This window comes from Glycine soja, chromosome 5, assembly GCF_004193775.1.
Source record: "Glycine soja cultivar W05 chromosome 5, ASM419377v2, whole genome shotgun sequence".
In the NCBI taxonomy this organism is placed as follows: domain Eukaryota; kingdom Viridiplantae; phylum Streptophyta; class Magnoliopsida; order Fabales; family Fabaceae; genus Glycine; species Glycine soja.
The window spans coordinates 37600066-37624584 of record NC_041006.1 but is presented as its reverse complement, the minus strand read 5'-3'; the positions used below and the strand labels follow the sequence as shown (position 1 = coordinate 37624584).

Sequence of the window (24519 nt, the reverse complement as noted above, 5' to 3'; positions counted from 1 at the left end):
GCAGTTAATGCAAGTGCTGCATTGTGGTGTGAGAAAGTGTTTATGGCCATAGGGTGAAAATGAGCTTTGGGGGAAAATAATAAATAAATAAGACCTTTTATATTGTTTGAAAACATTTGTCCATTCACCTGAATAAACAAACTGGTCTAAGATTTTAGAATATTAGTAAGAAAACCAATAAAAAAGTTTTACTACAATGACAGTAGAGTTATCCTATTAAAAATTAGAATTTAATAATCATCAATGCAAAATAATTTTACTTAATCAATTAAAAATTATTGATAGTATAATTTTTAAGATATTTATTATAAAAATAAAAAATATATTACATATGATCATTTATAATTGGTTGATAACATAAAATTTTTTATACTATAAGTACATAATTTATTTTTTTTAAAAAAAAATATGTTAGCCATATATTGATTATTTTTATATAATGTCTAAAATACTTATTGTTATTTCATCAATGCTACCAAAATGGGTAAAACAATATTAATAATTTTATAGAATATCTTATAAATTTTGAAAAAAATTATATTGAAAATATTTTATAAATTATATTTTAATAAATAAATAAAATTTCAATATAATACACGTGATTTATTAATACATGAAATATTTTAATTTTAATATTTATTTACATATAATGTTTTTAAAAGTTGAAAACATGAAAAAAATGTTACAATTTTTTCACATGCTGTTATTTTATTTATTATTGATATTATTCAGAAGAAAAGAGTCATTAAGGTAAAAAAAAATTGAGACATGCCATCTAAGAACATGAGGGAAGCTTGAGTTTTAGCAGCCATTTAATGATCAGAAAAAAAAATAGAACCAATTTTCACCATCTAAATAAAAAAAAAAGTTCCTAAACAGACAAAGCATGAGTGATGAGTGTGACATTGGCATTACCTAACTGTCTCTATTCTAGTCGTGTGTAAACTTTAGTACAAAAACGGTATGACCCATGCTCTGTGTAATTATTAAAATAAGGTAAAATGATGAAATTTGGAGGCATCGGAGTACAATGGATGTGGTCTGAACTTGACAGTCTTGACTATATAAATAAGAGTAAGGATATGTACGCAAATAAGAATTTATTATCAATGTCCCTTTGTACTGTTTTTTTAGTCCATTTAAATTAATTAAACATTTTTGTAGTAGATAATTGAAGAGCAATGATAGACGAACAACAATTTTTACAATAAATTGTAAAACAAATATTACATCAGCCAAAAAATCAAATTTTAATTTTAATTAACAAACAAAAAAGATAATTAAGTTTCCATTAAAAAAAATTAAGCAGGGTTCAATCCTAATTACATTTTTTATACTAAAAAAAAAAAATAGATTTTCATGTTTTGTGGTCTCTCTTGCCTCCACCTCTATCATTGTTGTTCTGGGAAGCAACCATGCATAAATATGGCAAGAGCTTTTGTGGTTGTTTCACGGTACAATAATGGTAGAACATTTATGATTTCCAATAACGTGGGAGGAGATAAACCAACTTGATGATGGAGTAGTATTATTTTTGAAAGTTTTGAATTTGATATCAATCATAAATGTGATTTGTAAAAGATTTGGGGTTAATTTAGTTAAGATTTTAAATTTGATATTATTCTGTTAAAAGATAACACTGCTACCTTTCTATTTCTTGTATCTTATTTTGTTCATGTGTGCATAATCACTGGTTAGAACCATAGTTGCCTTTGTGGTTCCCATATAATTTCTTCCGATGACTTTTTATTCTTCATTAATTAGAATTAAAATTTGATTTTTTTTGGCTGACATGACATGCGTTGTACAATTTATTGAAGAAATTGTTGTACGTCTATCATTACTCATAATTGAATGATAATGACTCAGCCTTTCTATTGCTTTGGAGGTGTATATACACACAAACGATTATAAAAGATAAGATTCAGGTTAACAACCTGGTATATAACAACTTGTTGTGTTATCATCAATTCAAAGCAAATACAATTCAAATTAATAACAAACAGACAAGTCTAATTAATAACAAACAGATAAGCATAAAATTCCTTGATAATAGGAGATCAATTGGCTGGCCTAACAATTTTTCATTCGAGTTTACTTCGCTTTATCATGGGTAATTTTATTGTGTGAATTATTGGTTTACAATATTAATGTTGTTCATGTTAATTGCCACCTTCCAGTTTAGGCATGGTTCGACTCAGAGTTCAGCATGTGTTTGTTTGGTTGCTATCTATTTAGTCAAGTGACATGAAATAATTATTTACTATTGTTGCTAAAAATCTAGTAAATGTCTCTGTGTGCTACATATTTAATGAATTTGTTGGTTCATCTTTTATGTGCCAATTGCATCTATACTGAATTTCTTTGTCATGTATGAATAGGTGTTGCGCCCTATTGGTGATTCAATTAATATAATGATAAAGTATGGAGGTTACACCTCAGAGTTCCTATCTGACAAATAGTCAAGCAAGGAGAAGATGGTAACTCTGGATTCCATGTTGTTTGTGTTGTAAACCTGTAATATGCTTGCTGGTACACATTAGTTGCCTTTTAGTTAAATTCATTTCTATATTGAAATGATGTCCAGGGGTTGTACCACCTTGTGTTTTGAATTATTTAATTTACTTCATAATAAAGGATCTCAAAGCATAGTATTATTATCTATTATATACGTATCTATCTATATTATCATTTCATATCCTTTTTTATTTCATTTTTGGTATTTAACTTAACTTTTTACATGAGCAATGTCAAGACCAATTGGTTTGATATTTTTGAAACAATCTGTCATTTTGATGCCAGAACAAAAAAGGCTGATCTTCATTATAACAGGATCATATTAGTGGGAATTTTTTCCTAAGAGGGTAAATTCTGTACTTTGTGGTGACTCCCAAAACAGGATCAGGCCTTGTGCAAAGTTCTGCACGAAAGTGCTTGGTTTCCATAGAGAGAATTATTGTAACTTGCGAGTTTCCTTAGTCAACATTTAGCTTGCTTTATTTTGAAAACTTAAGAAATTTCTCTCTTAGTAAGTAGAGATTGTAATCATCAATTTGCTTTAGTTTTTCAGTGAACTGATTCTGATTTTCGTTTTTTTTTTGTTTGTTTTGAATCTAGACACTTTTTACATACACTGACTCTTGAAGTAGCTAGTTATTTCTTAAAGAAATAGACAACCATAAACAGGACTTTATGTCATAGCCAAAGGTGGCATGATTTATTATTCCATCAGTGAGTGAAGATTCAAACTGTATAGAAATGTTTCTACATTCATTTCATCAATTCTTCTTCAGGATATATGTCTTTCTCTCTTCTTCAGGGCATTTCCGTTTACTGCTTTGTTGACTATTGCATGCAAACAAACTGAAGTACTGACATGAGGGTTTTAATTGTTAGGAAAGCAAAGAAGGGATTATTACATTAATAATTAGCAATGAAATAATTAATCACAGCACATAAAATTCCTGTCTTGGAGATCCCAATAGCTTCATCCAGTCCAGGTGGAGGTGAATCCAGTAACTCGACACTATAGGCAGGAGAGGATCTCCATCCTAAAATTATAAATCTTAAAAATTTTGTAAGAAAATCTGCTTGAGCCAGTAAGACCATTAAGAATAGAAAAGTTTTTCAAATATTTGAAGCGACTACACAAGAACTTGAACTCAAGACAAAAATAAAAAACTTTTTACACTGAATTAAATTCTTTAACTGTATATTTTAAAATTCAAATCCTGTTATTATTTCACATGCAATGTATCACAATGTGGCCGTCACTACTTAAAGTAATTTTAGTCTCTAAATATATATTATATTATCAATTTAGTCTTTTTTTTAAATTTTGGATTGTGATTGTTTGATTTACATTTTTAGAAACTTTAAAAAAAATTAAATTGAAAGGCTAATCTGATAACATTTTACAAATTCAAGAACTAAAGTGATCCTATTAACACATTTACAATTGGTAATTCGATCATAGTTTATTATCTGACACACTCATTTATATTAAAATAGTCTCTTTAAAAAATGTAATATTTTAAATAAGAAAATATATCTTAGTTTTAAATTCTCTAGAAGGAAGAGGCACTACTTTAATCTTAAGTTTAACATCAAAACCCGCTGCGACAGAGTTCACAATTTCACATTACTTGTTTGAAAAGAAAGAATTGTGACAGACAGAAAGTTGAATTTCCTCCGAGACCATAAATAGAAATACAAACGATAAATAGGTAGAAAATTGATCATAAAACATTCCTTCTAAGATCTCACTCATTATTGTTGAAATCAAGACACGCTTCCTTCAACAAACAAGTAAAACACAATCATGACATGTTCCGGGAACAATAACAATGGAATCCTGCTGGATCTGTTGCCAAAATCAAAACGCCTCTAAAAAAAGGTGCAAAGAAAAACCCTCATTCAACACATTACACCTACAAATCAAGCTTGTTAAGCAACCAATCCGTGATACACCTTCTGTAACTTTACATTTTAGGCAATATTTTGACAAATTCAAGTCCGGCATTCGCAATTTAATTCATGAATTTATCAAATTAAGCATCACATTTTTGAGAAAAAAAGTATCCAAAGTAAATGTCATATTTAACTTTTTAACATGATATTAATTACTTTTTTACTAATATCCCCAATAAATATCATTATAGAGTTTCAATTTAATATTAATACTAAAACTAATTTTGTAAAATTATCACTTTTATTTACTTATTAACTTTTCTTAGTACATGTAAGATAATCTAAATCTGACACTTATTTTGAAACGAAAAAAATCCTACTTTTGCATCTCACTCTAATACCTACAAAGATATTAAGACAATAAAAAATCTTATTCCACGAAGGTCTACATAAATCACAATGCCATAGAGTTCAATTAAAAACCAAAAAGATATATACGTGAGATTTATAAATTTAAAAGACTAAGTAACTACTCTAAATAAATAAATACAAAAACTAAACTGCCAGTGAAGGATAATTTTTAGGAATAAGTAGGCTATACTTCAACAAGGAGTTTATATAGTAAGAAAGGTACATCCTTGGTAAAAGCATAAAGCAAAGCTAATCTAATGGCACACACAACCATGAGTTCATGAAATCCAGTCATTAGTTACATTCGTTGTTGGTGTGACAATATCTTAGTAAAGTACTCAAAATATAAATTAATAGATATAATAAAGTATCTAAATGATGGTTCCCCCCATCAGACAAAAGACCAGTTCATGAATACGAAGGCAAGGCAGTGATTGGAATCATCATCATCGAGAACTTTCCATGCAATGGCCTGCTCATAAGACACTGGTCGATTCATACTTGATACACATATTCCTGCTGGCAGATATGCAAATCCCTGAAATGAAAAAGGACAAATAAGATAAGAGCACTAATTATTGACTAGTACACACTAAAAGGATATATAAGGTGGGTTGGTTGAGGGAGAAGGGAAGGGAGAAAATGTCAGCTTTCGATCCCCTCTGCTAACAAAACAACATTCTAACAAGTAACATTTGCCAATAAAAAAAAGTAAACACTAAAAAGACCAGGACATGAATTTGTTTACAAGTGAATCACCTGTTGCATTATCTTGGAGAACTCAATGCAGAGAACCTTCCTGCCAGCTTCATCAAGAACTTTATCCAGCATTATGTCTTGAAGAGCAACAAGAGTGGTTTCAAGCATGTCAAGTCCAGCTTGGTTTGCAAAGGTGAACACCGGAGATGCCTGCATAATTTTGGCAGTCAAATGCCATACTTGATAGAGTTTATTGGACTAAAAATAAGAAACTTCTGGAAAATTAAAAATTGAGGCAGATTAGGATTATATAGAGGCAGCAAGTGATTTACATCTGTTTTTACAGAACAGCACAATATTGCATCTGGATGGTGCCAAAGTTGTTTCAAGATTGCATCACCAGATGTGGACTCAACGCTGAAAAGCTCTGTGCAGGTGTGGAGCCTGAAAGAAACAATCTTTACCATATCATACCAGCCACAGGAAATAAGATGGTAAAATTTGTGCAATTTGTATCTGAAACTGAGCCTTTTTCAGACAATTACAGGACACAGCTAAAAATTACAAATACAAGGTGAATAACCAAGTTAACAAATACAAGGTAAGTTATTTATACGTACTTTAACTAACCTTGAAGACAACTCAAGACAAGGATATCAAATGATTTAGGAAACTACATTAATCATAACAAAAATAGACTTACAGACAAGATCAATGGAAGAATACAAACCTGTAGCTTCTGCAGATCCATCTTGCTAAGGTAAGAGCCTCTGGTGGACCAGGAAATGACTTTGGCCCCAACTGTGTACTGAGCCTAGAGGGAGCAATTGCCATGGCAACCCTCTGAACAGATCGCACAACATTACGCACATACTGGCGAGCCATAACAGCCACATTGTCCCGCAAATGGTTCTCAAAGGTAAATTGGAATGCAATTGTGAGGACCGACCTAAGGTTGTAGTTATTCGAGTCACTTTCACCAGCTGAGCGGGCATTACCAGATCCTGTTTCCAGTGTTGATGCTAAGTCCAATGTCCTAGTTGAAGCCAAACCATCCTGCAATGCAAAACATACAGAAAAAAGAAATCTAGTTAGTCAATGCATGCTCATATGTAGTAGCATAGCATCTGTAAGAAAGGGTTGGTTTTGCTAAAAGCCCAAATCACTTCATTGAAACAAATGTGAACTAAGACTTCAAGATAGATAATTATTTAGTCAGCCAATTAGACAGCCTAGGTATAAATTGTATAAAAGAAGCACCAAGATATGACAATTATGAATTTTTACAACCTGGATGGTTCATGCTAATTTTAGACCCTCAAACTAAAGATAAAATGAAGTAGTGAAATGGCAATTGAACATAAAAAATAAAAAATAAAAAATCCAACAAAATAACTTCATGACCAATTCCCTTCAAAACTATCAAGCTAATGAGAAATGTCACTAACTGTTTTAGGATCCAATGGTATGATACGGAAACCAGAAGGCAGTAAGAGAGCATCATCTGCAAATGATTCATCAATAGGTGCAAACACAAGCTGTGCACACGCTCCAATTGCATTTTCATCAATTCCACTGCACAGCTGCCACATCAAATTGCATAATAAGGTAAATAAAAATCATTCACAGTAACAGTTACTAGTTACTGCTTAAATAAGATGAGCAGACCAACAACCCGAACACAAAAATAACTTTACCTGCATTAGATACATATCACATGCCCAAGCTACATCATCAGGGGGAAATGCATTACCCTCAATACGAACTACCTCCAAGAACTGCATCATTGCAGTGGGTGGAAAATGAGCATATAAAAAAATAGGAATTATAAAATGAAGTTCATCAATCATTCACTGAAAAAGATTAATACCTCCTCATGCTCAATAGTATGAGCAAGTGGTATAATGACATGGCTGCTTGGGAAACCACTAGGTCTTGCACAAGGAACTGCATAAGGACTAGCTTTGAGACATGCAGAAGAGTATGCATCAACTTCATAATTAGCCCACTCTGAACGATGCTCCCTCAGAAAACGAACAAGCAAAGCAGGAGGAACATTCTGCAGACCACCGTTTTATAATTGAGTATAATGAAGATAAACACTCCAAAAATCCAGAAGATTCTAGCAAGTTGGGACATGGGGGAACAAGGAGGAGGAGTTCTTGGAATTGATTGCTGCTACTATACTAGAGTCACATAGATTGGTCTGAGAAGTACCTGTAGCAGCATTGATGCCTTGGCACACATGACCCCACCTCCAAATGCTGGAAGCATTGATGTATTGTAATGGGAACCGAAAAACTTGTTGGGAGACGAGTTTATGGCTATGGTCACATCTTCCACCCCATCATTACCCATCAGTGACCAACCATCATCCACAAACCCGTTGACAGCATCATTGAACCCTCTAAATCAAATTTTAAAAAATTATTAGTCAGCAGGGATTGATGAAGACAAAGTGATTAATCAAATGTCCAACTATGCAACCACCAAATATGAAAGGGCCTTACTTGCAAAGCCTTTGACTAAATGTCCTCAAGACAGCAGGTTGACGACCCCCACCATAATGAACATCTCCACTTGATTCCTGTGCAATTTGTCTTGCATGTCGCAATGCCTGCACAATAATATTTGAAATTTAAATCACAACTTTTGGCATGGTGAAACATATAATGCAGTGTTAGAAGAAATCTCACAGCAGTAGTCAATTTCTGAGCCAAGAATTTTGGTGATTCATAGAGGGGTCTAAGTACTTCAGGAACACTCCAAACCTACATCAAAAACAAAATTAATATACTTAGGAAGAAGAAGTTCAAATATATGGAAATTTAAAAAATGATTTGAATAGCATAATCTTCCTTACATCTAAATCCACATGATCAACAATGTGAATGATAGATCCACCACCCTCACAGGATCTAATTAGATAGCCACTGGGAAGCATTTCAGCTCGTATGAAGTTTGAAGCAGCTGGCCCTGTGGGGCCACCAGTTGAAGAAGTCAAGGACCTCTCACAAATCTGCAAGGCAAAAAAAAAAAAAATAGCCATTCTGTCGAGACAAACTCTTCCTAAGAAAGAAGCCACATCCTAAATCAAGAAAAAGACAACAATCAAGATTCCACTCAGTACCACAAGACTTCCATCTTCCAAACTAGTAGTGTATCTCAGAGTCCAGAAGTCTCTTGCAGCTGCCAATGTTGTTGGTGCATATGTCTGGAAAAAAAATCAAATTTAAATATCAAGAAAAAAACAGAGGAATAATTAAAAAATAATTTAAACTACAGTTCAACTTTTTTCTTTTTGCATAAAATAATCAGTAGACCTGCATGTACATAAGCTCTATTGTGCCCCCATTCCCTGCGGAGACTACACTCAATACATTGAGGCATCGACAGTCACGATACCATGATGGACGATCTTTGAGAATCTCGGCAACCTGAGATGATGTGGAAAGCAATTAGTTCAATAAAACAAGGTTTCATTGTTCAGCAATGAATAAGCTTCATTACAGCATAATACCTTTGTGGGCTCTAGGCTCACAAGGCCACAGGCTCTTGCCGCTACGCCACTACAGTTGCGGGAAACAGCAACAATTCCAATAGAATCCGGACCAGGCTACATTAAGACAGAAAAAATGAGGCAAAATATAATTATACCAATATATTTATGCAAGCAATGACCATGAAGAAGTAGGTCATACCTTCATCCCAATCATCTGGACCCAGTTGACAGCAGTTCCAGTAGCTTTGGAAAGGAACTCCACTAGGGTCTCCTGAGCAATAGCAAGAAGACTGGCAGAATAAAGAATTAGAGACCCGTAATGATGGTGAATGAGTATATATTAATTAAACAAATTTGTTTGCATAATGAAGTTACTTACCCAGCTGGGTTGTTGGCATCCCACTGGGGATGCTGAGTTTTGGGGTTTTGCGGTTGGTGTTGACCACTCACTACCACAGACTCACAGCTATTGTCAGTAGTAGTAGTAGTAGTAGCAGATGCCTGTTAAGAAACCAGTAAATGAGATTCTTCAATAACAATAAAATAGTACACTACACATATTCTTGTATATAGATAGAATGGTACACCAATGAACATTCAGAATGATAATTGAGAAGAGCAATTGCTCAAAGGTTAAGTTACTCACAGTATGTATTTGTTGTTTCATGAATCCATTATCATAAACCAACTGTGAGACCTGCTTCTGCAGTCGGTCGTTCTCTTCCATTAACAACTTGTTCATTGAAGACAGCTTTCTATTCACTGTCTGCAGACGAGAGGCTTCCTTCCGCTGCTTTTCACGACATCTACAGAAGAAAATTGGCAGAGTATAAGGCAGGTAGAGTAGGTCATCTTTCCCATACAATTTACCATAACATTGTATGATAGTCATTCATTATTCATTTCACTCTTTGAAGTTTCCCACTTTACTTTTGGACAAGTCCCTTACACTATCAGACCAAGACTATTATACATGTTAATATCCTTAACAAGAATTACATACTAAATTAAAATACCTACCATCAGACCAAGACTAAAACTTGTTTTAATCAGTCAATGCAGAATTGCAGATAAAAGGTTAGAAACATGATATATGCATGTTGATTTAATAAAAAAAAATATTAATGCATGGACAAGGTGAAAAAATTAGTTCGAGCAAAGTTTAGAGTGTAGAACAAAACATAATCTCCTCTCTTCCGTAATTCAAAAGGAGAAAATATTAGAGACATGAAAAAAAAAATCTTTAAAGAGGAAAAATGAAAGAAAAAAAAAGCTAAAGTTGAAAACTGATTAATCTAGTGGGAAAAGTCATTAAAATCAGCTGTCATTATCCTTCATCTTATCTATGACCAATCCCAAAACAAAAGGCAAATGATCATATGAGCATTTCTGTTAAAGCATCTTACACAGAAACATCAGAAAATGATCTAAAACAAAAATGATGAAGGTCGGAGGAAAGCAGATGAAAAAAACTCATCAGCAAAAATGAACAGCCAGCTGTCATTATCTCCCATTTAATCAACTCCAGAAGAGAAACTCCTTTTCAGAGGAAATAAATAAATAAAAACGATCGATCTTAACTAGTTAGATAACCACAAGGAAAATGACAAAAATGAAGTAACTTTCCCAGTAGATCTTCCTTTCAAGAGGGATGACTTTCTCTTTTTTCTCTAAAATTGAACCCAGATAGCACATTTAAAAAAAAATGCAAATAATGAAAAACCACTTTATGACATTCTACTTTTGAAAAGGAAAAAAAAAAACCCTGAATAACAAATATACTACACCAAAAAACTCAACTTTACAAAGAGAAAGAAGCTCAGAAACACCCTTTGAGCATCCTCAACCATAGAACACACACACACACACACACAAAACATGACAAAAACAGTTTTTTTATGATGTGGCAATGTTGAAACCAAACAATGATATGCATGTTTTGGTTCTCTTCTTCCCTACCTGCGATTCTGGAACCACACTTTGATCTGCTTTGTTTCAATGTTAGCAAGGAGTGGACACTCCCTAATGATTTGTTGCCTTCTGGAAGAACTAGGCTTTGGACATTCAACATACACCCTCTCCAAAGCCTCCACCTGTTCAGGTGTGTACCTCACATACTTGCCACAATCCATGAGCAGCTTGTTTGATGCTGAATCTCTCTGCTGACTCTGCATACAAAGTGCCATAACAACAAAACAAAAAAAACGTTTTTTTTGGGGTTCAAAAAGACAACACTTGTTTTGTGTAGTCCTCTTCTTCCTTGCCCTCTCCCCCAAGAGAGCCTCCACACTCCTTCATCAGATCATGCTCCCTCAAAATCCAAACTTTGAACAAAGTTTCAAGAGTTAAGGTAAAAGGGTTGTTGCTGCTGTGAGTGAGTGAGCTTTTTATCTTGAGACACACCACAGAAAGAGATGGAACAAAGCACTCTTTTTTCCTTCTGTGGAACGGTGAATGCAAACACGAAAAAATAAACGGGCACTGCAAAATGAAAGGGGCTGATTGGAACAGTGGTGGCTCCTTAAATTTACTTGGATTTTTTCTGCAAAACCGCTCTCTCTCTCTTTCTCTCTGATACTCTGTGATGCCAAAATGAAAAGCAACAATTTCTTTTTTTTATCAAAAAGAGAGAGAATAGCAAATGAAAGGACATGGAGCTTATTTTTAGGCCCTGCCAACAAAAGCACAGCAGAATCAAAAACAGACTTTTTTTTACTAATGATTACACGATTTAATTGTAATTTAGTAATTTACGTCGGTGAAAAATTTATATGGTTTGGTTTCATTTATTTTGATAAAAAAAAAAACTATCATTTGTCTTTTTTTTAATAACATCATCTGTCTTTTTTACTTATCGAAATTTCTTTTGAAAAATAGTATACGATGGATCCTTTGCATTTTATCAGCTGGAGCTTTTAAACTAAAGATCTCATTGTAAATATTCTCTTACTTTTTTATTAAATTAATTAATGGGTGTTTAATAAATATATTTGTGTAAATAAAATCATTAATATTGGAGTAAATTATACATATTTCCCATGAAATTTAAGGAAATTGTATATGTTTTTATTTTTATTTGTAAAACTTGTACATTTTTCTTCTTAGAAAATTACACATGTTTTAATTTTACTTTGTAAATCTATATAAATCCTTTAAATATTATTTAAATATTTGATAGTAACAAGTTATATGTGTATTTGTAATTTTGATTAAAAAAGTTAAAATATATTTTTGTCTTCATAAATATGAAATATTTGAAATCTGTCTCTAAAAAAAAAATTATCTATTGTTCGTTGTTACAAAATTTAAATCTGTTATTTTTTATCCTAGAATTAAGTTTTAATACATCCAAAGTTACATGTATGTTTATTATAGAAACGGTAAGTTTTCAGGTTTGGATATAACTTCGGACATATAATCCATGTAGAAAAGTAAAAAATCTAACATTTTCAATAACAACATACACATAGGATCAAATATACCCGAACTTAGCTCTAGAAAAAAAAATAACAAATCTAATTTTTTTTAAATGATGAAAAATAGACAAAAAAATTATAATTACATATTTTGAACATTTTCATATTTATAAAGACAATAAACATATTTTAACCTTCTTTTAATCAACATTGTCAATACACATGATTTGTTGTTGTCAAATGCTTAAACAATATTTTGAAAATTTATGTAGGTTTTTAAAACAAAAGGAATATATATATAAGTTCTTTAAATTTTAGGGGACATATGTAATTTTTTAAAAATCTCATAAGAAATATATGTAGATTTTTTAAAAGGAGTGAAGACATATGTAATATTTTCAAATCTCAAGAGAGGATGTGTAATTTATCCATAATATTTTTTCTTCAAGCAAACATACTACTACATTGAAAATACAAATAGTATAGTTTTTGGTTTTCCCAAGGTCTCTTACTTCAAAGATAATCATGTTGAAAACAAGATTGAATACTATACATGAATACTCCCCCCATCAAGTATTTAAACATTAATTCACTAAGAGAATAACTACTTCCCCCGAACCCAACTCCATTCGTATACAAACAATATTTTAATCCTTATATATTATCATTATAAAATCAGTAAAGCAACCAACAACACTTCTTAAATTAATACACCAAAGTGAAAAGAAACTAGAACCTTTCCTAGAATATGTCAAGAACTACTTCCAAAAGTAAAACCTGACCTAGAAATAAAACAATTAATGTAATAGACAATATAGAAGGAGTCTTGTAAATATAATAGCCAAAAATTTACTAAGATGTTTTTGTAAAAAGTAATAATAAGATATTGAGATACTAATAATTTCTGATAAATTAGAAATCATTTTTTTATTTGTAAAAATAAAAATACTTATTCACGTATTGTATTTAGTTAACTGAATTAGATTGTTTACCTAATAAATCAATTTTATTAAGTTAAATTATGGTTTTCAAATTATATTTAAAGATGATAGGGGTTTTCCTCCCTCTTGATGATTGTTTATTACTATTTAGTCTGTATTACTTTTGTAATAAAATTAAAATAGAATTAGAGGGGGAAAATAGTATATCACACATCTATAATGAGGAAGCCTTTTGGCTAAAAAATGCTTAATTAATAATCTATCTCCTCTTTGAGCAAGACAAAGATATTGGTGGAAGTACATTTTGTCTGTGGATCAATTAAAGGAATGCTTGGTACAATATTCACTAATTCATTATTTCAAAACGTTAGGTGGCAAGTATTAATTCAAAATGTGAATTTAAAAGAAATAAAAAAAAAACAGATGGTGGAAACAATTTGGGTATAGGGTTAATCCGTTGGATAACACTATTTCATTTCATGACAAATGGTTTGAAATTCAATGTTGATGGGTTGTGATGCATGCATGAGTGGGGGGCATGTGATGCATGTAGTATAATGCATGTGCATAGATGAGAGAGAGATGGGGATGTAGACATGGTACGTTAGGCGTGAAGGGAGTTAGCAGACAGGAAGATATGGCCAAGCGTTTTGTGTGCTGGTTGTTGCAGAGTGTGGTGTAGGGTGTAAAGGTTCCAGGTTCGCAAACTTTGACCTAAAACAGCATCTCGCGGTTAAGGGAATAACGTAATTGCACGTACATCTGCCACAACAACAACATGTATTAAAATAAATAGTAGTACAGTTTTTTGTAATGTCAAAAACCATATTGATTAGTAAGACTAATTTTAAGAATTAGATTTACATTTTGCTTTTAGTCTTCCTTTTAATCACTTGAACATTGCAATGAATACCTTTTAACTTGGCCCATTTACGAGGATTTGAAATTGGAAAATGATAAAGAATACGAAAACAAACTAGACAAATTAAAGAGTACAAATTGAATTCATACAATTTGACGGGTAATTTCTTTTTTTTTCATTTTAACTCATCTATACGTGTGATTTATACACATCATGATTGGTTAAAGTACCTATTTGTGACATTTTGGTATTAGCAAATTCGTACGAAATACTAGCAGCATCTTTGTTTGAAAATTCGTTCGGTGCCAACTCCCACGTTACGTACGTGATTGAGTGAGGAATGCCTTGGCCAGAATGAAATGTTAGAGCATTGTATGGGGTTGGAAGATTTCTTGAATCTGGACCACAATAAAAGTTTATATGTTTCATATCCAAAGAGAATAACAGGACAAAAGTTAAAAAAAAAAGTTACACTGTAAATAAAAAATTGTAGTAATAAATATAATTTTAAGAATAATTATTATAAAAATCAATAAAATTATCTTATGTAATAATTTGTAATTGAATAGATGCATGGCTTTGCATGATTGCATCCTTCTGGATAAATCAATTTGCGCCTATAACTTCTTGGAAGAGGAGGAGTTTTAGGACAGAGTGGGGGTTGGGTCCACTGAAATCTCCTTTTCATATATAGTATAATACATTAATTTCTTAACAGAAAAACAAATATAAATTAAGGTAGAGATCCCCTTCAAGTCCCAAGGGGGGGACCTAAGGGTTTTTTGTTCCTTGGTGGACGATGGGTGATGATCTATTTCTTGACATGCACCAAAAGAGTGTCCTAGACTTTTGGGTGATGAGTAATGATCTATTTTCTTTACAAGACCCCTCCCACCAACTTTCTCAATTAATCTAGAGTGTCTTTACTTTCATTTTAAACTTTTCCTGAATCTCACTCTTGTTCTTGAGGTGTCAAAGGGATCCATGCAAGAGAAGAAACATGTAAGGTTGATATACAGAGAAATTGGATAGAGTTTTTTACTCTCTTTTTGTGTGACATTGCACCTATATTAGAAGCTTGGATTGGAAAGCCTATGATGAGATACTTAATTGGAAGGAAATATAAAGATGGAAAGAAGTGTGAAAGGGTATGTCGACAGTTATGAGTCTGAAAAATCCTGTGACAATAAAAGGAAGCCCCGCGATTATATATTGGTTGTTTATGTAATGTCACTGCAATTAATTATAACAAGATATCATTTATTATTGTCATGGTTAGTTGCGGTATTTAACAAATTAAATCCTGTGAATTTAAATGGCAAGTTATACTCGGATGTGTTTATTTACCCGACATAATATCGATTAACAATTAAGTTCCCAACTTGGCTGTCTTGTATCAGGAATTCAACCTGCATAAATTGATTCATTCTTTTACCTTTATAGATATTTTTAGAATATTAATTACAAAATTAAAATAAAAAATATTTATTATAAAAACCATAAAAGAGTATAAAAAAGTTATAAATAACATAATTTTATACCTTTCAATAAAAATATTTTTCTTTTTAATTTTTGAACGAATATCACAAATAAGACTTTGGTATTTGCTTAGATTTATTTATCCATTTTTCATGGGTGGGTCATAAAAGAAGCTCAGGTGAATATAATAAAAGAGAGAGAAGAAGAAGAAAACTCATGTGAGGAGCTCTAACGATGAAAAATGAAAATAAAAAATATTATGTTGAGATGGACAAAATTCATTCCAATAGTTGATTAATTTAGTCATTCATTATTAGAAAATAAATATATTTTAATTCCTTATATTTTAATTCAGATCTTACTCTTTGTATTTCAAAATTAGTAAAGTGATCCTTGCCGTCCTTATATTTTTAATCTTACTATTTGTATTTCAAAATTAATAAAAGTGATCCTTCCATTTCTGAAAAATTGTGAAATTAAACTTTCACTCATAATGTCATTAAAATTATTTATTGGCTAGCTACAATTAACATGACAGTCACATGGTTGTCACGCATAACATAGCTACCATGTACATAAAAAAAAACTATTTAAAAATGTGAGAATCAAATTCATCAATTTTAAGAAATAAGGATGTAGATAAAATTGACTAAAAATACATATCTCCCAAAATTTAATAAAAAAATAATAAATTTATCTCCTTAACTAACCATTTTTATTTTTGGAAATCCTATTGGCCAAGTTAATTGTATTAATATTATAATTACATAATTTAACTGTTATATATAATAAGTATCTTACATTTTTAATAATTATAATAAAATTAACTTAGCCAATTGATTTTCACATAAAAAAAAAGAGGTCTTCAGCGAATTTTATTCTATTCAATTGTATTTTTAGGTAAAATGCGTTTTAGAATCCCTCTAATTTCAGTCAACTTGATCTTAGTCTTGTATCTTAAAATTGATTAATTTGGTGGCCATATTTCTGAGAAGACATATTAAATGTGTATCTCTTATAGTGGTGTTGGTAGTGCAACACAGAGCGCCTAGAATTTGATGTTTGTTTGGAATAGTTTTACTCTGGGTGTTGGCTATGTTGAAAACTCCCTGAAATGGTTAGGCCTCGTGGAGATATGATATATGTATAGGTTGGGTAAAATTTAATTTGACTTGACACATTTTTATACTCAATAAAAAATTCATTTACTTCAAATTTGTGGATCTTAATGTTTGGGATGAAGAATAATGTAATATTAACACACACTAGCTTGATAATATCATCCATAATTTAACTAGAATGTTTATAAAGAAAAACTCAGGATTGAAAATTAATCATGCAAGTCCTCTGGACTGAAATGTATTTTATATATATATATATATATATATATATATATATATATATATATATATATTATAGTATACTACTCAATTATTGCTGGAATCAAGTCAAGCCGCCAAGACAAGTATTCATAATCTTCAGAATTTGGAATGCGCTTATAATAGTGAATCATCAGAAAAAATTGATGCTATTTGAAGAATGGTATAACGTACCAGCAAAATAATAGGAATAATAATGAGTAGGTAATGTAAGGTTCATTCAACGATCAGTATCAATTCATATGTGAACAAAAGGTTATAAATCTAAATTTTTCATGTTCTTGGTAATTCAAAATCTGGGTCACAAATAATTAAGAAGTTGTTGAAGTCAAAAGCATTATTATTGTATTTCTGAATAAGATTCCCAAACATGATTTTATCGGTACTCACTTTTGGTAATTCTTACAAACTTTGACTCCGTCAATTTCCAAATTTTGTTATACAATGATAAAAGAAAAATACAAGAAGGCTGATATACATATATTAATAATAAAAAATATATTTTTTGATGAGTCTAAAATAAGAATTTGAACTGCTTTATCCTTGGACCGAGCCTGAGGCTGATTGTAAAAGTGCTGCTTGTCCATGATAGGGAAATGCTTTTATTGATTGATTAGTTCTAATCCATATATGATGTGCCTCTTTTGCTACATTATATTATACCACAATTTAAAGGAGCTCTACTTAAATCCTAAATGCTATGGACTTTTTTATTTTTTGAAAGGTAATGTTATGGGCTATGATTAGAGGGCTTAGTGTAAGTCTATAATAATTTGACTGTTTTTCCGTGTAACCTTTTAGCAGCATTATTAATGATGAGAATAGAATCATATTCATAGGTGGACAAGGGCAAATAACAAGGGGACACTGCTAGGATCCGTATAAGCCCAACTTGAAAGTTTTTTTTTTAAAAAAATATGTGTTACTAATTAATTTAAAATTAATGACCCAAATAAGAATCAAACCGGTTTTATATCACCTTTTAATTCGAATTAGCAAAAGCAATGTCTCCTTGCATAATATGGATTTCAAACATCCATAATCTGGATGTGAATGAGTCGAATTACTTATCCCTCGGTCTGTAACTTTTAAGTTATTAACATCACATTTTAACCAATTGAGCTAATAAACAAATTATGTTATAAAATAAATAATGTTGTTATACATAACACTAAACTTTTTAATGTGTATTTAATGCGCATGTAAATTTAAATAATAAATTTTGTGATAATTAATTTTGATATAACTCATACGAATTATTTAATCCGTATGAGCTAAAAAAATACTTACAGATCACGTAATTCGTAAGTGTTTTTTTAATTTATTAATATATTAAATTATTTAATAGTAAATATATTTTATTTATAAAAAAGTATACAGATTAAATAATTTGTATAAGTTATATCAAAATTAATTGTCACAAAATTTATTATTTAAATTTACATGTACATTAAATATACATTAGAAAGCTTAGTGTTATATATAATAATATTATTTATTTTATAACATAATTGGTCTATTAACTTAGTTGGTTAGGACGTAATGTCAATAATCTGAAAGTGATAAGTTCAATTCTTACTTAGGGGATAAAATGAGAAATTTGTGAAATTATTGGATGTAATAACAATTTCACTAAGTTACGTGTAGTGGTGTGCCCATAACAACGATGACTAAGAAGTTTTCTTTGATCCAACAACCTCTGCTAAATAAGAAAACAAAAACCACGCAGTTTTTTTTTTTGTAACAGTAAGACAAATACTAAATGATTGCTGGCTAGATTCACTTGACAATCAGATACTTGCAACTAAAAGATGCCAGCAATTCCCTTTTGAACTTTGAGGTCCCTCGTGGTTAGCAAATAATTGACGAATATGGTTAGTAATGACGGCAAAGAATAATTTCTCTATCCATTTCCTTCGGCTTTAATACTTCTTATGAATAATAAAGAAAGAAAAATATTTAAATTAAAATAAAGAAATGAAGATGTTAAACCCAAATTAATTTTTGAAAAATTTTCCTTTTTTTTTCTAATCAAGCAAGGATAAAACATTTTTTACAAATTTCAAATCCCATTTTTGAATGTCACATCATTATATCAACTCACATAATCTCTAACACGTCATTATAAAATTGATTATAAATTAGATTTAATTAATTATAAAGGTATGGAGATTTGATTTGAACAATTGAAATGATAGGATTAAAGCCTCTCATTCATTAAATTACCTATCAATAACTCAATTAAGCATAAAATCTATATATCTAGAGTGATTTCTGTTGGAACATTTACTCGTACCAAAATAAACTCCAAACCTTGTATTAATTAAGAAATTCTGACATTATGTGATTCGATCATATTCTCCATAATGTGATACGTTGGGCTTTGCTAGGCTCTGTCATCCATTGATGATCTTACCTTAAATAAAATTGTCTTCCATAAAGGACATCAAAAACCTCACATTGCATTTCAGTCCATTTGCAGAACTTGGAAAGCTAAATCATGCTTAATTAAATGTCAATAGACAAGCATTGTTAATTATCATAAAGAGAAATCTAAGAATGCAGCAACATGCTAGAGATTAGAAAAAAAACAAAGAGGAAAAGAAAGGAATAAAATGGGAGACAAAAGAAAGCCTTTTAGCCAATAGTAAATATAAAGATACCATCGAGTTGCAAACCACATTCTGGGCCAATCAAACTAGGCACATTATCATATTCAGGAATTGCTCAGCAAACAGGTTTCAATGTATAACCAATAAACAGAAGTTATAAAGCAAAGAAATCAGCAATAACAGCATAATCTGACATCAACATTATTCAAATAGATGCTAACAAAATTTATGAATCAATTTCTTGTAGGTTCCATCTCAATTGCAGTACAATTTTCAGGCACATAAAAGCACTAATATAGCAGGAATTCAATAGTCTAGACGAAACTAAGAAAAAAAAACTCATTATAATAAGACAGTAACGAAAAGAAGCAACATGATATGATAAACTCGTAGTCTACTTTTCCTTGCTGGCAACGCAAACAAAAAGACACAATCTAGTAGATAGAATAATTCTCACTAGCCCCAGGCCAGAAGTTTTTGTAGATAGCCTTGGCAATCGGAAGAATAGCAATAAGGGCAATCTGAAGCTGGTCTGAGCTACTTGTTCTCACAGAGATCTGTCCACTGAGCTTGTTGTTCAATCCAGCGCGAACAGCCACCTTATAACCTCGTCCAACAGAAAATTGGGACTGAAGATTAGCCCCCAAAGCCAGGTCTCCTCTCCACTTCACAAGAGAAAGGCTCAGTGAAGACTGGTCCTGGCCAATTGGAAAATCTGCCTCTCTAAGCCGCACTTCAACATTGGCACCATAAGCAGAATCAGTTTGAGACTTCACAACCCCTGTGCTACCTACTAATACCACGCGTTTCCCGACAGCAATCTGATCCTCAACTTTCAGCCCAGTAGACACATTTTCACCAAAAAATGTCACAGACACACCAGCAGAAGTTTTATTTCTTTTGAAATTTTTTAATTTGGTCTCTCCTCTAACAATGTAAGCTAGCTGCTTTCCAATGTTTTGAATGTCAAAGCCTGCCATGGCTGATCCGTTCTCTCCAAGTTTTGCAGCAACTGAGGAATCCAAGTGCATGCTGAAGTCTTTCTTATCCTTTGTTACCTGAACAGTAACAGCTGCTGGGAATTTATTGATGATGGCTAGACTCTGTTCAATGTTTACACCATCATAACCACAATCATGATCCCACCCATGGCTGTCTAAGACTGGCCTTGTCAGGAGCTGAGAAGTTGGCTCTAAGAAACGGTATCTATAGGCTGGATTGTCACTGTCAAAGGATGGTGGCAGGGCCATATCAGGCAATGGAACTGGCACTGCTGCTGGACTTCCATTCTCTTGATCATCTTCTTCCGTGTAACCATAGTCATTTTCTTTAGTGTTACCTTTTTTCTTCATCTCTCTCATCCTTCTCAACTCCTCTCTCCATTGCTTTTTCTGTAGAAGTTTCACCCGATAATCGTACTCCTCAAAATATGCTTTCTGCTGCTCTTTAGTAAGCTTAGCAACCTGAGATTTCTTCATAGGCTTAAATGGTGGGAGCTGGTCATACTCATCCTCATCTTCATCTAGATCAGAATCAGATAAATCAGCCATTTCAATATCAGAATCACCATTGTCAGCCCCACCCTGATCAGCAGGGAGTTTTGGGTAGGTACGTGTCTGCAATAACCAAGACAACAAGTATGGAAGTGGTGGGGAGCGAGGACGAAAACCAAACAGCCTGCGCTGGTCAAATGGTGATTCTTGAGTTTTTGAAACGTTACTGGCTTCAGAAAGAATCTTCATTGAGTAGCATAAGAGCAACAAGAGAGGCCTCCAACTTTGACCATTAGGAAGCACCTTCTGGCCATCTCTATTTTTCCGACAAGAAGGATGATTTTCAACAAGAGAAACTGGATTCATTAAGCTCGGATTCATAAGACGTAGGTCCCCAACAGCTTGTCCAATGGTTTGTTGAACTATGTGAGATCTTTGAGCAACAAATACATCATAACTCAATGGGGCACCTGATGGCCCGTCTGGAGGAGCAGAGGCAGCATGGGTCAGAGTGACTATGACATTTCGCCATATTGATGAACCCAGGACACTGGTAATTGATCTTAACATTGGCAGATCATTCATATCTCTAGTTTGCAGGTCCAGGCGATCCACGTACAGCACAATATCAGGGGGAGATTTTTTAGTCAATTTCTTCACCGCGGACAGGACTTTTGTATTGAAATTTTGTTCAAATGCAGAGGACTTGAGGCCTGGTGTGTCAAAAATCCTTATCTTCACTCCATCAACCACCCCAACAATTTCTGTCACAGCAGTAGTAGCAGGACCACAAGCATTAATGCTGGTCTTCGTCTCACCAAAAATTGAATTGATCGTAGCACTCTTGCCCACACCTGCTTTCCCAAGAACCAGAATATTTACAGAAAAATCAAAATTATCTCTTGCCTCAGCTTCAAGCTGGGAAGCAGTCTCCTTTGCAGACTCTACGCTAAACATTTGACCACTTTGCCTCCCCGCAACATGTGTCATCCGGTACAGTACCTGAGCTGCTATTGATTCTTCGGTAGTAAAACCCAGCCTATGAACCAGTCTCAAGTATTTGACCCTAATTTCATGCAATTTCTCCAGTTTCTTTTTCTCCTCTTCGCTCAAATTGCTATCAGAAATGGCACTAGCTCTACTAATGGAAGGAGTAAAAAGACTCGGACGAGTTTGCCTCATGGCAGGTTTACCTGAGGAGAGCGATGATCCCAAACCAGCAGGGCGCTCAACAGAGAAAAGCCTGGACCCATCTTGAGAGGTTATTGTGATACTGCCGCCATCCTGGTCCGCACCAGACGCCGCTTTCAAAAGAGCCGCCAATGTAGCAGTATCAAACAGCTCCTTGCCATCTCCTTCATCATCAGTCTCCTCTTCTTCATCCGAATCGCTAACAATCTGGCCATCATCCCGGGAACTCCCGCTGGCACGTGATTGCTGTAATTCCAAATCCTCCAGGAACTTATTGGCAGCATCCGTGCTTCCAAACACCACTCCATCACCCTTCTCATCCGACACCGAACCATTAATCTCCCTGTCACCATTGGCACCAATCTCCTCCACCTCCTCCACATGGCTCCCAATTTTCCCATCCAATTCCGAATCATCAATCTCCCTGTCACCATGATGACCAACCTCCTCCTCCACACGGCTCCCATTTTCTCCCTCAACAACATCACCCTCCATCTTTACCTCATCTTTCTCAACAAACTCCGAACCTCCACCACCTTCCTCGGGAGGAACAACAATGTCACTCTTCAACCCATCTCCATCATCTCCATTCTCACCAGACACATCATCCCCACCAACGACAACACCTTCAGCACCCGATTGACCATCACCCCCATCAACAAGCTTATCAACAACCTCCTCCTCACCCTTCTCAATGGGCTCAAAACCATTATCCAGACTCACCCCACGACTCTCCGGCTCTTCTAGCCCTTTAATCTCAGACTCATCAACCCCCAGCTCATCCCCAACAACAGCAACCCCAGACCCCAACACATTAACCTCGACGCTATCAACAACAGCATCTACACCACCACCATCGTCCTTTTCAACATCAACACCCTCACTCTTCTCATCCACCACAGAATCCGAATTGTCGGTCCCACCGTCGTTAACTTTCTCCTCCACCTCCTTCTCTTTCGCCTCTTCCTCATTCAATTCAACAGCAGCAGCCTCAAACCCTTTATCAGTACCACTCAGTTCGACTCCATTCTCCACGGCAACAACACCACTCTGAATCTCTTTAATATCATCATCACCGCCAGAAGCCTCCACAAAGACCTCGTTACTATCGCTAAAATCCCCCTCCTTCATTGCCTGCCCCGATTCCTCTTTCTCGCCGCCTTCCTCCAAAACGACATCGTTCGCAACCTCAACGACGTCGTCCGCGCCCTCAACAACGGAACCGTCTTCATCATCGTCCCCGGACACCTTCGCAACGGGCCTGTGGGCATCGTCGGGAGGAGAATCGAGGACGGGCTCAGAAGAGTTGACGAGAAGGGGGCGGGAGGGTTGGGCCTCCAAAGCGCCATCTTCAGCGCTTACGAAGCCATGGTGGTTCTCAGAGTCGGAAGCGGGAGGGAGAGAGGGCGATTGGTCAGAGAGGAGAACAGAGGTTTGGGGAAGAGAAGGGTCGGAAGAAGAAGAAGAATCCATTGGAATGAATTTAGAGATAAGGTTTTAGGATTGGATGAGGCGCAGCGAAAGGGTTTTAAGCTCTCTCTCTTACGCTACGGACTCAGCCATTCTTATATGTCTATCCATCCATCCATCCAGTAATGTTATCGAATCCCCACTCAGGATCACTGCTACTACTACCATACAACAACGCTTGTCGTCCAAACCCTTTTTTTTTTTTCTTTCTTTACTTTTATTCTAGCTAAATAATCAAAAATTTAAATTTAATTCTTCAATGTATAAAAATATAATAAATTAACTTTCTACATAATTTAATTACATATTCATCCTAAATTTAATAATTTAATATTAAATTAATCTCCAAAAATACACCTTATTATCAAACTAGTATTTCACCTTTACAATTTGATAACAAAATAATCTTATAAATTTAATTATAAGATTAATTTATCATATTTTTTACACGTTTAAAAATTAATTTTTTATTTTTTATTTTTCAAGAATTTATTTATCATCATCATATTATACTTTTAAAAGTAAATTTAACTATTTAAAATTTTAATTTTTATGGTATGTACACTTATAGTAAAATGATTGGACATAAATAATAAAGGATTAATATATTAAAGTTAATATTAAATTGTATGAATATTATTCGAGTTTAAACTT

The 24519-nt window shown here is 33.3% G+C and overlaps 2 protein-coding genes across 2 annotated transcripts; both read right to left on the bottom strand.

Moving 5' to 3' along the window:
• Window positions 1-4971: 4971 nt before the first annotated feature.
• Window positions 4972-11658, bottom strand: LOC114413004 (homeobox-leucine zipper protein ATHB-14-like). The gene is made up of 18 exons (XM_028377148.1): window positions 10982-11658; window positions 9669-9828; window positions 9402-9523; window positions 9222-9312; window positions 9041-9136; window positions 8844-8957; window positions 8651-8734; window positions 8384-8539; window positions 8217-8291; window positions 8031-8137; window positions 7738-7927; window positions 7391-7579; window positions 7218-7298; window positions 6969-7103; window positions 6251-6576; window positions 5853-5964; window positions 5581-5730; window positions 4972-5359 (listed from the first exon to the last, which is right to left on the bottom strand). Exons 1-18 carry the CDS (start codon window positions 11206-11208, stop codon window positions 5213-5215), a joined length of 2562 nt encoding a protein of 853 aa, XP_028232949.1. The 5' UTR covers window positions 11209-11658; the 3' UTR covers window positions 4972-5212.
• An 8230-nt stretch (window positions 11659-19888) lies between these two features.
• Window positions 19889-23993, bottom strand: LOC114413003 (translocase of chloroplast 159, chloroplastic-like). The gene has a single exon (XM_028377147.1). It carries the CDS (start codon window positions 23866-23868, stop codon window positions 20146-20148), a length of 3723 nt encoding a protein of 1240 aa, XP_028232948.1. The 5' UTR covers window positions 23869-23993; the 3' UTR covers window positions 19889-20145.
• Between the last annotated feature and the right edge of the window lie 526 nt (window positions 23994-24519).

Bases quoted from the DNA above. Each gene is read 5' to 3' on its own strand.
- LOC114413004 (XM_028377148.1), bottom strand. From the start codon at position 11,208: ATGGCACTTTGTATGCAGAGTCAGCAGAGAGATTCAGCATCAAACAAG. The intron at 8,735-8,843 runs GTCTACTGATTA...TTTTTTTTCCAG, and splicing joins TAGAGCTTATGTACATGCAG to ACATATGCACCAACAACATT. The intron at 8,540-8,650 runs GTACTGAGTGGA...TTTGCCTTGCAG, and splicing joins TGGAAGATGGAAGTCTTGTG to ATTTGTGAGAGGTCCTTGAC.
- LOC114413003 (XM_028377147.1), bottom strand. From the start codon at position 23,868: ATGGATTCTTCTTCTTCTTCCGACCCTTCTCTTCCCCAAACCTCTGTT.